At 38.8% G+C, this 13,055-nt stretch overlaps 1 protein-coding gene across 2 annotated transcripts in view; it reads left to right on the top strand.

The window, feature by feature from the left end:
• The window catches only part of LOC128646015 (zinc finger protein 432), an 80,283-nt gene extending 69,196 nt beyond the window's left edge, over nt 1–11,087 (top strand). For both annotated transcript variants that reach the window (XM_053699405.1, XM_053699406.1), the window contains exon 8: nt 9,887–11,087. In XM_053699405.1, the coding sequence (XP_053555380.1) occupies nt 9,887–10,830 (944 nt within the window). In that variant the 3' untranslated portion in view covers nt 10,831–11,087. The remainder of the gene's footprint in view (nt 1–9,886) is intronic.
• Nucleotides 11,088–13,055: the final 1,968 nt, after the last annotated feature.

The following is a 13,055-nucleotide window of genomic DNA, read 5'->3' as shown; positions in this document are numbered from 1 at the left end:
AAGGTCTGCCTTGAGATATGTACATCGGGGGCATTTAGCAGATTGTGAGCTATACATTTTTGCCAGCCTAACAGGTGTTATATATGACCTATTTATGATTTTAAAGTGAGACTCTTTCCAGCTGGATGGAATTCGACATTTGTTTACTAAAGTACAACTAGCCTTTAATTCTCCGTCTTCCAAGTTTGGACAATCTTGTGTCCATGAAGCAAAGATATCATTAAGACTGAGTAGATTCTGCTTATTGAGCATAATGTCATACATGAGAGAAATTGAAGTTGATCCCGTTTTGTATTTCAGGATACATTTTTTGATGTCGGACCATGCTAGGCCTCGATCCAGCTCCCAATTATGTTTATTGAGATAGTGTCTTATCTGGAAATAAGCAAACATATCCTGTCTGGAGAGGTCAAATTGCGTAACAAGAGACTCAAATGAACGTATATAGCCATCCTCATGAAAAATTTGATATAAATTAATGAGTCCTTTATCCGCCCATTTCTTAAAGGTTACCTGAGAATAACCAGGGGAAAAATCAACCGTTCCAATTATTGGGAGTAATTCGGAGAAAGAGTAATCAACACCAATAATTGAGCAAAATTTCTGCCAGGCTCTAATAATGTTATTTATGGTTATCAATCCCTTGATATTATAGGGTAACTCCTTTGCTGGATAATGCAAACTGGCTTTAACAGAAAAGGGAGTTATCATATAATTTTCCATTATCGAACATGAAAAGATATTTGTGTCAGCTAACCAGTCTATGGCAATTTTGGCTAAGCAGGCAATATTATAATATTGTATATTTGGCAACGCTAGTCCCGCGGAATCAAGTGAATTCATTAGTTTTTTAAATGCAATACGTGGTTTCTTATTTTTCCAGATAAATCTGGAGAAAAAAGAATATAATTTATGTTGGTCTATCGCAGGGATCAATAAAGGTAGGTTCTGAAGTGGATATAGTAACCGAGGAAATATAATTGTCTTAATAAGGCTGACACGCGCTGATACCGATATAGGTAGAGAGGTCCAATTTTCTAGGTCAGTTTGAATTTTCTTTATCAAAGGAGGAAAATTTAACTTATACCAGCAATTGGGATTGGGATGAATATAAATGCCTAAATATTTAAGTGTTTCCGATATTTGGAACGGGAAGTTAAACTTAGCACGGCTATCCTTTTTAATCCACATTAGTTCACTTTTTTTTTAGTTGATTTTATAACCTGAAAATGAGCTAAAAGTACTTAAGCTATTTAAGACAGCAGGAATTTCTTGGACAGGATCTCCTATAAATATCAATAAATCATCTGCGTAGATTAGGAGTTTTAAAACTTGTGGGCCAATTCTAATACCGCTAATAATGTCTCTAAGCCAAATTGCTAATGGTTCTAGAGCTATATTAAAAAGAAATGGCGAGAGGGGGCAGCCTTGCCTAGTACCTCTACCTAATGTCAACGCGGGAGAGACATTAGAGTTAACTAAAAGATATGAGATTGGGTTTCTATAGATATTGTGTATGAATCGAATAAATTGATTTCTAAAGCCAAATTGTTCGAGCGCTCTAAATAGGTGATTCCAAGCGATTGCGTCAAACGCTTTTTCGGCGTCGAGGCTAATTAGGGCTTTATCTTGTTTCGCTTGTGTGAGTTGTGTTGGATCAGTATTATACATATAATCTATACACGTTAAAACTTTGCGGATACTTTTTGAGGAATTCCTAGAGCTCATAAAGCCTGTTTGGTCGGGGTGTATTATTTTATCGAAAGAAATCGAGAGCCTGGAAGCTATAATTGAAGTTAATATTTTGTAATCTGTATTAAGAACAGATATAGGTCTGTAAGACGCAGGGTCTTCCGGGTCTTTATCTTTTTTAAGGATTAGGGAAATATTTGCAGCAGTAAAATTTTTTGAAATTGGTTGATCATTAGTGAAATAATTATTAAAAAGTTTTTCCAGGGACTCTACTATTTCCTCCGATAAGATTTTGAAGAATTCAGCTGGAATACCATCGGGACCCGCTGCCTTGTTTAATTTAGTCTTGGTTATAGCTTTTCTAATTTCCTCTTGGGTTATAGGGGCATTTAATATTGCTAAGTCTGTGTCTAACATTTTCGGAAGATTAATCCTGGACCAAAACCTATCTTCTTGGATTGTATCTGGTTCTGTTCCAGTGTATAATTGTTGATAGTAAGTATGAAAAAAGTTAACAATTTCATTTGGGTCCGAGTATCTTTGGATCCCTGCCTTTATAGCCAAAATATAATTTTTCTTTTTCCTATTTCTGGTTAATTTAGCTAGGAATTTAGCGGAACAGCCATGAAAGCCTTTAAAAAGAAGATTATTTCTTGTTTCTACCTCTTGAATTTTTTGCTTTATTGCAATATCCCTTTCCTGCCTAGCTTCTATATATTTTTTCCAATTTTGATCATTACGCAGATTATTATACCTTTCATAAGCAATTTTGATTCGGTTAGCTAATAGTGTCTCTTGTGCGGCCGATTTCTTTTTTATGGTACTCAAATAGGCCTTTATCTCTCCTCTTATGACTGCTTTAGCAGTTTCCCAGAAAATCTCTATTTTATTAATATAGGTTATGTTGTTTTCACAGTATTCTCTCCAGGTTTGTCTCAGCCAAATCTTAAATCTGGGATTATTATACAAATATTTAGGGAAATAAAACGTAGAATTATTACTCTTATGTTGGCTCAGAGAGGGAAACAGGATCGATATACTAGCATGGTCCGATATGGCAATATCGTGTATCTGGGGGGTTAACCTAAATATAGATAGAGATTCTGATATTAAAATATAATCGATTCTCGAAAATGTCCTGTATGTTTTGGATTCACAAGTGAATTTCCGAGAGTCGGGATTTTTAATTCTCCAAATATCAACAAGTTTCATCTTGTTACAAAAGGATCTAAAATATTTGGCTTGCCAATCATATTCTTGTTTGTTTCTAGTGTCAAATCTATCAAGATCAGCAGATAGAGACATATTAAAATCACCCCCGACTATAACATTTTGGTTAATGTGGGGAAATAGTTTAGACTGGATTAGTTTCCAGAATTTGGATGAAAATTTGTTAGGAGCATATATATTGCATAAAAATATTCTGGCCTCATGGATTTGGATTTGTACTAAGAGAAATCTAGCTTCTGGATCCCTTTCTATGTTCAAGATCTTATATGTCAGGTTTTTATTAATTAAAATTGCAACTCCATTTTTTCTGGAGGCGCAGGGGGTCGCTATGACTTCCCCAACCCATTTAGACTGAAGTTTAAATATTTCAACATCTTTAAGGTGGGTTTCTTGTAGGAAAACAATTGAGGGGTTTAATTTCCCCAATCTTTGAATAACTGTTTTACGTTTTATTACTGAGGTTATTCCTCCTACATTCCAGGAGAGGAGCTTAAATTCCTCGACTAGATTAAATCCTATTGTGGCCATTAACTAAAATAGGGATATTTGAGTTCAAACATATATATACCAACACCTGATGACTATAGGATGGGGGGGGGGGGGATAGGGGGAGGGAGAGAGAGAGGAAAAGAAAGAGAGAGAAGAGAGAGAGAAAAAAAAAAAAAAAAACAGAACAAGTAATATACAGAACTTAAAATTTACATTAGGAGCCATCTGATAGATATTTCTGCGCTTCTTCTACAGAGCCAAGAGATATCCTGTTACCTTCCTTCAATATTATAATCCTTGCAGGATAAACCATCCGTGCATTTTCTCCTTTATTAATCAATTGGGTACAGAAGGGGGCCATACTTTTTCTCTTGAGAGCGGTTTCATTAGAGAAATCCTGAAATAACAGAATCTTCTTGCTTGCTATAGTGAATGTTTCTATTTTCTTAAATAGTTTGAGGATTTGGAGTTTATCCTGAAATCTAAGGGTTTTAAAGATACAGATTCTATTTCTAGGTGATCCATCTTGATTGACCCTTCTGGGGCCTATTCGATGGGCTCTTTCTATTGACAGGGGGAGAAGGTGGGGGGGGAACCCTAAAGCTTGTGGGAGGACCGTTGAGGAGAAGTGCAGCAGGTCCTCAAATTCTGGGGTATCGGGTAAGCCGACAATTCTAATATTATTACGCCTGGAGCGATCTTCCAGATCCTCCAGGCGATTTTGTAAATTACAGATTTTGTCACCTTGTTTTTGTAATATATTTTCTTGTGTGTTTACCAGATCTTCTAAGTCTGAAATTCTGGTTTCAGCCTCAGTGATTCTAGAAGCGAACTGTTTCACTTCTGAGGAGATTACCTCCAGCCTAGATGTAATATTTGATAGATCTGTTTTGATAACATCAAATTGGGGTATAAACAATTGACTTAGCTGGGTTATCAATGATTGTGTATCGAAAGGGTTTATCTGGGTTTCTAAGGAGGAGTCTGAACTAACCTCCATTAGTTTATTTTTTTTCTCCTTAGTTTTGGCAGGCATTATGGGTGAATTGTGTTTCACCTGGGTGACAAATTTTTCCATTAAGTGAAAATAGTTATCCAGTTATCCAATCTTATAAGTGATTCTTAGTGTTATTGTGCCTAAAAAATAATAAGAAAACGTGTAATACCCTGAATAGGGGGGGTGATATCAGAAAATGTTTAAAACAAAAAGAAATAGTATTGTATATCTAGACCAAAAAATGAGTTTAAGTGCATGTGTGTTTTTTTTTTATTTTTATTTTTTTTTCCCTTTTTTTTTCTTTTTCTTTCCCTTCCCTTTTTCTTTTTTTTTTAAAATAGTGAAGTGTTTTTAAAGCCTGCTAGAGTTAGATGACGACATACAACGGGGGAGCAACCGATTTTGCTAGGTCTCCTCAGTGTCTACTAGACTGACAGCTCTGGGCTTCAAAGTGGCAGTGGGAGAATATGTAAGTAATATGGGTGACAGAGTGGGTATACTGCTTGTGCTATAACAGATATGTGTGTTTTCAGTTTCGAAGCCACAATATGTCTGATACCTTAGGAGAAACTTTATATGTCAATTGATAACAGATTCTACAGCATGTGTATCAGCAATATATTAATTATCCTTATAGACCAAAGGATGGATCATGGATAGATAAGAACCAGGAAGAACAAATGAACAAATACCCCAGGATACAAGACCCGGACAGCAGCTGCTAAGATCTGACACTCCCAGTTACAAACTTATATATGTTATTAGTTTCTGTGCCAAGATTACTAGATACCTCAGATAAGAACAGTGCAATTGGTTTAACACCTGTACAAAACTTCTATTGTATTATGAGCATTTTCTATAGAAGCAGTATGATTATAAACATGATTTTTATATGACTTTTTGACTTCAGATATCTAACAAGAACAAAAATAAAAAAATGCAAAAAAAAAAGTCATAGATGATAACAACCCAATGCACAGGGAAAAAGTGAACTAGAGTCAATTCAGTTTATGCTGAAAATTTCAAAAAGGCAAAATCGTAATAAAGGCCAGAATGGCTCAGATACTTGCGTAGCCCAAGATAGAACAGGAACTTCTTCTTTTGTAGTAAGGGTAAGTAAGGTCCAACTGATAACGTCGTGTGAGAAGAGGTGAATGACACTTATGCACAGCTAGCCGATTGAAGAGCAATAATGTAGCCACTACCTCGTGGTAAGGTAAGGAGAGCCGGACCAGGCCGGCAAATTGTAGCTTTCCTTAACGGGATGTCTCCCTGCCCGGCGCCTCTCTTTGATCCGGCCCCAGTTCTGTCAGGGGGAAAGCTTAACGGGCTTAAGGTAGACAGCTGGTAACGAGGATTTCTTCTTATGTACAGTTAGCTAAATGAGAAGCAATAGAGTTACCACTTCCTAGCGGTAAAGTAAGGAGAGCCGGTCCAGGTCAGCAGGTTGTAACTTTTCCTTATCGGGATGTCTCCCTGCCCGATGCCTCTCTTTAGTCCGTCAACACCTCTGACCGGAGAAAGATTTAACCGGCTTGAAGTAGGCAGCAGGTAGCAGGGGTTTCTTTACGGATCGTCTGCGTCTCTTACATGATATGCGCACTGTCTAGCGCCATCTCTCGGCCTTTCTCCACTCCCTCGGGGGAGCCGGACAGCAGAGTGACCTCCCGCTCTAAATTAGCAGATCGTGGGTTTTCACTGTGGCCGGCTGCATTGGCAATGTATACGGCACCTGTACCTCTTTAGTGGACCTGCGGCTATTGTTGCTTTGCCGGTCAGTATTGGAGCTGTAGCCTCTTTTTCTGTAGAGAGCACTTTTTCTTGAGTGCTATAGCGATTAGGCTCGCTTTAGTGTGGCGTCTGTCTGATGACTCTAGACGCAATGGGACCTTCGTCGGTGTATCTCCGGTGGACCTGAAGGGCTCCAACACACAAGCTGTGGCCGTGGCGAATCGGCCTAGCGCCACTCAGGGACTTCTGTGCCAGTGAGCCGGATCCCGGCTCGGTATCCGCTCGGAAATTGGTCCTCCTTCCCGGCAAGGATAGCGGCACTGCGGCTTGATAGAAACGCTTAGCTGGCGAGTCGGGCTCCAGCCTGCCTGACTCTCTAAGCTCCGCCCCGGAAGTCCCGATCACAATTGGATTCTTACGGCATTGGAATTTATATCCCAGAGATATCTTCTGGATTTCAAAGATTCCCCCCCAAAAAAAGGGGAGATTTCGCCTTTCACAATTATCTGCAAACCAGATAAAGAAGGAGGCATTCTTACATTGTGTACGAGATCCATCCAGTTCCAAGAGAGGAACAGGGACAGAGTTTTTACTCAAATCTGTTTGTGGTTCCCAAGGAGAGGGAACCTTCAGACCTATTTTGGATCTAAAGATCTTAAACAAATTCCTCAGAATTCCGTCATTTAAGATGGAAACTATTCGTACCATCTTAACTATGATCCAGGAGAGTCAATAGAGGACTACAATGGATTTGAAGGATGCTTAGCCTCACATTGTGATGCATAAAGATCACCATCGTTTTTCAGGTTTGCCTTTCTAGACAGGCATTTCCAGTTTGTAGCTCTTTCCTTTGGGATATCTACAGCCCCAAGAATCTTTATGGAGGTTCTGGGGTCGCTTTGGCGGGCCTTAGACCGCGGGGCATAGAAGTGGCCGCTTATTTAGACGACATCCTGATACAGGCGTCCAAATTGCCCAGTCTCATACGGACGTAGTACTGGCATTTCTGAGATCACATGGGTGGAAAGTGAACAAGGAAAGAGTTCTCTATCCCCAATCTCAAGGGTTTCCCTCCTAGGGACTCTGATAGATTCTGTAGAAATGAAAATTTACCTGACGGAGTCCAGGTTGTCAAAGTTTCTAAATTTCTGCCGTGTTTTTTTTTTCATCCCATCCGCGCCCTTCGGTGGCTCAGTACATGAATGAAATCGGCTTAATGGTAGCGGCAAGGGACATAGTACCATTTGCACGTCTACATTTCAGACCGCTGCAACTATGCATGCTCAGTCAGAGGAACGGGGATTACACAGATTTGTCCCCCTGTTAAACCTGGACCAAGAGACCAGAGATTCTCTTCTCTGGTGACTATGTCGGGTCCATCTGTCCAAGGGTATGACCTTCCGCAGGTCAGATGGGACAATTGTTACAATAGATGCCAGCCTTTTAGGTTGGGATGCAGTCTGGAACTCCCTGAAGGCTCAGGGATAGTGGACTTAGGAGGAGACCCTCCTTCTAATAAATATTCTGGAACTGGGAGTGATATTGCATGCTCTTCAGACTTGGCCTCAGTTAGCAACTCTGAGGTACATCATACTCAGTCGGACAATATACACGACTGTGGCTTACATCAGCCATCAAGGGGGAACAGAAGTTCCCTAGCGATGTTAGAAGTCTTACAATAATTCACTGGACAGAGACTCACTCTTGTCTATCAGCTATCCATATCCCAGGTGTTGAGAACTGGGAGGTGGATTTTCTAAGTCGTCAGACTTTTCTTCCGGGGGAGTGGGATTTCCTCCGGAGGTCAAGACCAAGCAGGAGAGGGCTTTGGTGTTTTTGACAGCGCCTGCGTAGCCACGCAGGACCTGGTATGCAGATCTGGTGGACATGTCATCCTTTCCATCACGGTCTCTGCTTCTGAGACAGGTCCCTCTACCTCAGGGTCCTTTCAACCATCTAAATAGAATCAATCTGAGATGGACTGCCTGGAGACTGAACGCTTGATGTTATCAAAGCATGGCTTCTCCGAGTCAGTCATTGATACCTTAATACAGACATGAAAGCCTGTCTCTAGGAAAATTGAACATAGATATGGTGTAAATATCTGATTGTTATGAATCCAAGGGTTACTCATGGAGTAAAGTCTGGATTCCCAGGATATTATCTTTTCTCCAAGATGTTTTTGAAAAAAGGGTTGTCAGCTAATTCCTTAAAAGGGGACAGATTTTTACTCTGTCTATTTTTTTGCACAAGCGTCTGGCAGGTATTCTAGACGTTCAGGCATTTGGTCAGGCTTTGGTTAGATCCAAGCCTGTGTTTAAAACTGTTGCTCCGCCATGGAGCTTAAACCTGATTCTTAAGGTTCTTCAAGAAGTTCCGTTTTAACCTTTTTTGTTCCATAGATATCAATCTTTATCTTGGAAAGTTCCTTTTGGGTAGCTAATTCCTCGACTCGTAGAGTCTCCAAGTTATCTGTGTTACAATGTGATTCTCCTTATCTGGTCCTTCGTACGGATAAGGTAGTCCTGCGTACCAACCTGGGTTTTTTCCTAAGGTGGTATCTAACAAGTACATCACTCAAGAGATAGTTGTTCCATGCTTGTATCCTAATCCTTCCTCAAAGAAGGAACGTCTATTACACAATATTGGACGTGGTTTGTGCTTTAAAGTTTTACTTACAAGCTACTACAGTTTTCATCAAACGTTCACCTTGTTTGTTGTCTATTCTGGACAAAGGAGAGGTCAAAAGACTTCAGCAGCCTCTCTGTCTTTTTGGTTAAAAAGCATAATTCATTTAGCTTATGAGACTGCTGGACAGCAGCCTCCTGAAGGGATTACAGATCATTCTACTAGAGCTGTGGTTTTCACTTGGGCCTTTTTTAAATGTGGCTTCTGTTGAACAGATTTACAAGACGGAGTCTTGGTCTGCGCTTCATACTTTTCAAATTTAACAAATTTGATACCTTGCTTCTTCGGAGGCTATTTTTGGGAGAAAGGGTTTTTTACAGGCAGTGGTAACTTCCGTTTAAGTACCTGCCTTGTCCCTCCCATCATCCGTGTACTTTAGCTTTGGTATTGGTATTCCATAAGTAATGGATGATCCGTGGACTGGATACACTTAACAAGAGAAAACATAATTTATGCTTACCTGATAAATTTATTTCTCTTGTAGTGTATCCAGTCCACGGCCCGCCCTGTCACTTTAAGGCAGGTAATTTTTTCATTTGAACTACAGTCACCACTGCACCCTATGGTTTTTCCTTTCTCTGCATGTTTTCGGTCGAATGACTGAATATGGCAGTTAGGGGAGGAGCTATATAGCAGCTTTGCTGTGGGTGGACTCTTGCAGCTTCCTGTTGGGAAGGAGAATATATTCCATAAGTAATGGATGATCCGTGGACTGGATACACTACAAGAGAAATAAATTTATCAGGTAAGCATAAATTATGTTTTCTTGCATTTTGTATCAGAATTATTTAAGCGTATTACACCTGTCCGTCCCGCTGTTTCATCTCGCCACATGTAGGCAGGGCAAGTTTGTTTCAAAATACGTATTACCTTTATTAAAGTGAAAGGTATTTGCCACCAATAATTTTATTTTTTAACTATCCTTAAAGTTAGTTTGCATAATTGTTATATTTATTCAAAGTAGAAATATACTGTATCATCCCTAATTTACTTTCCTTTTTGCTTTGTTAGATTATATTTATTTGACAAACTTCTCTTTCAATGCATTATTTGAAACAGGTGAATATAAGGATGCAATGGAAGAATCCAACGCAATATTCTGCCCATCAATAAAAACAGAGGAAGATAACAGCACTTACAGTATTCAACAGATTCAAGGAGAGCTTTTGAACCGAGACTCACCAAATGAATTATTACATGAGAAAAGAAATCTCACATTTGTTTCAGGTTCTTACGATTATGAGCAAAACTATTGCAGTTTCAATCAGAGTATTTTCAAAGATGATAACAATGCACCTTCTACTACCGGGACTGTTAATTTTAATGAACCAGCAAAATTTAACTACATAATGGACTCAAATTCTAGTTTGAAACTTGTTGAACATTATAATATTTCTACAGAAAACAACCAGTATGTTTGCCATAAATGTGGAAAAGGTTTTCTTCGAAAGTGCGGTTTGGATGAACATGAAAGAACCCATACAGGAGAAAAACCCTATGTGTGTCAGCAATGTGGAAAAGGCTTTTCTGCAAGATCAAGTTTGTGTTTACATCACAGAACTCATACAGGCGAAAGGCCATACGTATGTCAGCAGTGTGGAAAATGCTTTACTAAAAGTTCAAACTTATATTTACACCACAGAATCCATACAGGAGAGAGGCCCTTTGTTTGTCAGAGATGTGGGAAAAGCTTTTCTCGAAAGTTTACTTTGGATGAACACTACAGAACCCATACAGGAGAGAAGCCTTATGTGTGTCCGCAATGTGGAATAGGCTTCGCTTCAAAATCAAGTTTGCTTTCACACGTCAGAACTCATTCAGGAGAGAAGCCACATGTTTGTCAGGAATGTGGCAAAGGTTTCTCTCAGAGGTCATATTTGAGTACACACTACAGAACCCATTCAGCAGAGAGGCCCTTTGTTTGTCAGGAATGTGGAAAAGGTTTTTCTCAAAAAGCATATTTGATTGCACACTATAGAATCCATAAAAGAGACAAACCATAAGTTTGTCAACTAAGTGGACTTTTTCAAAGAACAATGTTGTTTACACTTCACAGAACTAATACAGAAGATAACTAATATGCCTGTCATTAGCATGGTAAGGTTTTCTTAATATGCCATATTTGGTTAAGCCGCACAGAAACCACATGAGCTTAAAGCTGCATTTTTGTTAAAGTTGTATAAAATGCTTCTTTGATGTATTTGGTATTATTTAACACTAAATAATAAAATAAGCTACATTTGGGTTAAACATAATGAAACGTGTTTAAGCATAATTTAAATTTGTTAAAGGGACATTAAAGTATCTTTCCTACTTTGTTTTTAGACATGCCCAGCCTCTTTGGGAGCAGTGGGGGAAAAAAAGTTTAGAATTGAATTACAGGAAAAGCAGGACAAATATAATATAAAGACTTTTTGTTGCTCACATAATGAAACATTTAATGAGGAATAACTTTTTCTTTTTAATGTCCCTTTTTATGTTTAAATATTTTTTATTTATTTTTTAATAATGAACAGAAAAAACAATATTAACTGTTTAACAATGAAATAGCCAAGAATCCTTCCCTCTAGCGACCTCTGTATTGAGGCGTATTATGAGGTAAGTTTACAATAGGCTTGGAGTATAGGATGATCAAGTTACGCTATAAACGACAACAATCTATAGGTTTCTGGTTGTAGTTAATTGAGTCCTCGAAATCTCCATCTATATAATGGTAATATATTCTAATAGATGCCTAGAGGACTCCTTTACTTACTCTAACTTTCTGCTAGAACAATGCATAACTTCTCATAGGTTGTTACATCCTCATATATATTTTATCTATCTACGTTTATATCAATACATTGTCAGAAAGTGTTTATATCCAAGATATTCCGTCATATCCATTGATATCCTCATATTCAAAAAGTGGAATAACATACAGAGGCAAGGTTAAATAACATAGGTGTATTATCAGGAAGAGAAGGGAAGGGTGGGGATGTATTGGGGGGGAAGGGGAGTGACGACACAGTTTTCTATAGTTTATCTAATATAAACATCAATGAGTTTACCTTGTTTTTCTAGCTCTGACTATTTAAAGGTTTATCTTCCTGCTAAATCGTCTGAGTAAGTTCTATCTGCTTATCCAGTAGTACCATACGGCTTGAACCGTGTCTTTATTGTCTAGAATACCTGATGCTATCTCATACATAGTGTATGTGTGATGGGTTTTATTGAGTATTTCTGTCCAGGTGGGAACTCCGGTTTTCCAGTACCTAGCTATGCAGATCCTCGTGATTGTGCATAATATCCTGATAAACGTGTTAATATGTTTATTATATGCGTGGATATGTTCATGGAGAAGAGCTTGTTGTATTGTGAGGGTAATGTGTTCATCTAGGATCTGGCTAAGAAAGGCTGACAATTTTTTCCATACTTCTGATACTTCTTTGCAATCCCACCACATATGTTTATATGTTCCTATTTCCCCGCACCCTCTATAGCATAATCTATTCCCTAGAGAACTCATATGGGCTGTTCTTAAGGGAGTCAAATACCAGCGATATATGGTTTTGGCAACATTTTCCTTCAGATCTACACTTATAAGACCCTTCTCAGCTTCCTGAAATATTTTTTCCCACTCTTTGATGTCTTTACTTATGTGTAGTTCCTGCTCCCAGGCCAGCATAGTTGGTGTTTTAGTGGTGTTTTGGGTGGATTGTATGTTTATATAAAGTAAAGAGATAGTACGCTTATCTCGGCTTTCTGATTTGCTGAAAGTTTCTATTAAGGTGGTAATGTCATCACGGGGGTGTTTAAGGTATGATTGCATAGCCGAGGAGATCTGTAAGTACATGTACCAATGTAGCTTTAGTGGGTCTAATCTCGACTGTAGTTGGGTATACGAAAGTATTTTCCCACCCGCCATGTAGTCCGCTACTCTGTACAAGCCTTTATTTTCCCATTTCTTGAGTTGATCCCCAAGTTCTCCTGGGATTATGTATCTTATTGGTACGTATAAGGAATACTGTGGTATAAGGTGATATTTTGTCCTAGCTGTATTCCATGTCTGCACTGTTAGATTTGTGGTGTAAGGTCTGGGGCTCCCACCGTTTTTTTGTGCTGTCTCCTGATCCCAGATTATCGCATCTATCTCACCCCAGCCTCCCATCTTTGCTTCTAGAGTGGGCCATATAACCTCCCTAGATCTTTTCAAAAGCAGAGTATCTTGTGCTAGCCTAGCAGAGTT

The sequence above is a fragment of the Bombina bombina genome, chromosome 1 (genome assembly GCF_027579735.1).
Source record: "Bombina bombina isolate aBomBom1 chromosome 1, aBomBom1.pri, whole genome shotgun sequence".
Lineage (NCBI taxonomy): Eukaryota > Metazoa > Chordata > Amphibia > Anura > Bombinatoridae > Bombina > Bombina bombina.
Note: the sequence above shows the minus strand (reverse complement) of the source record. Positions and strands in the feature narration are given on the sequence as shown.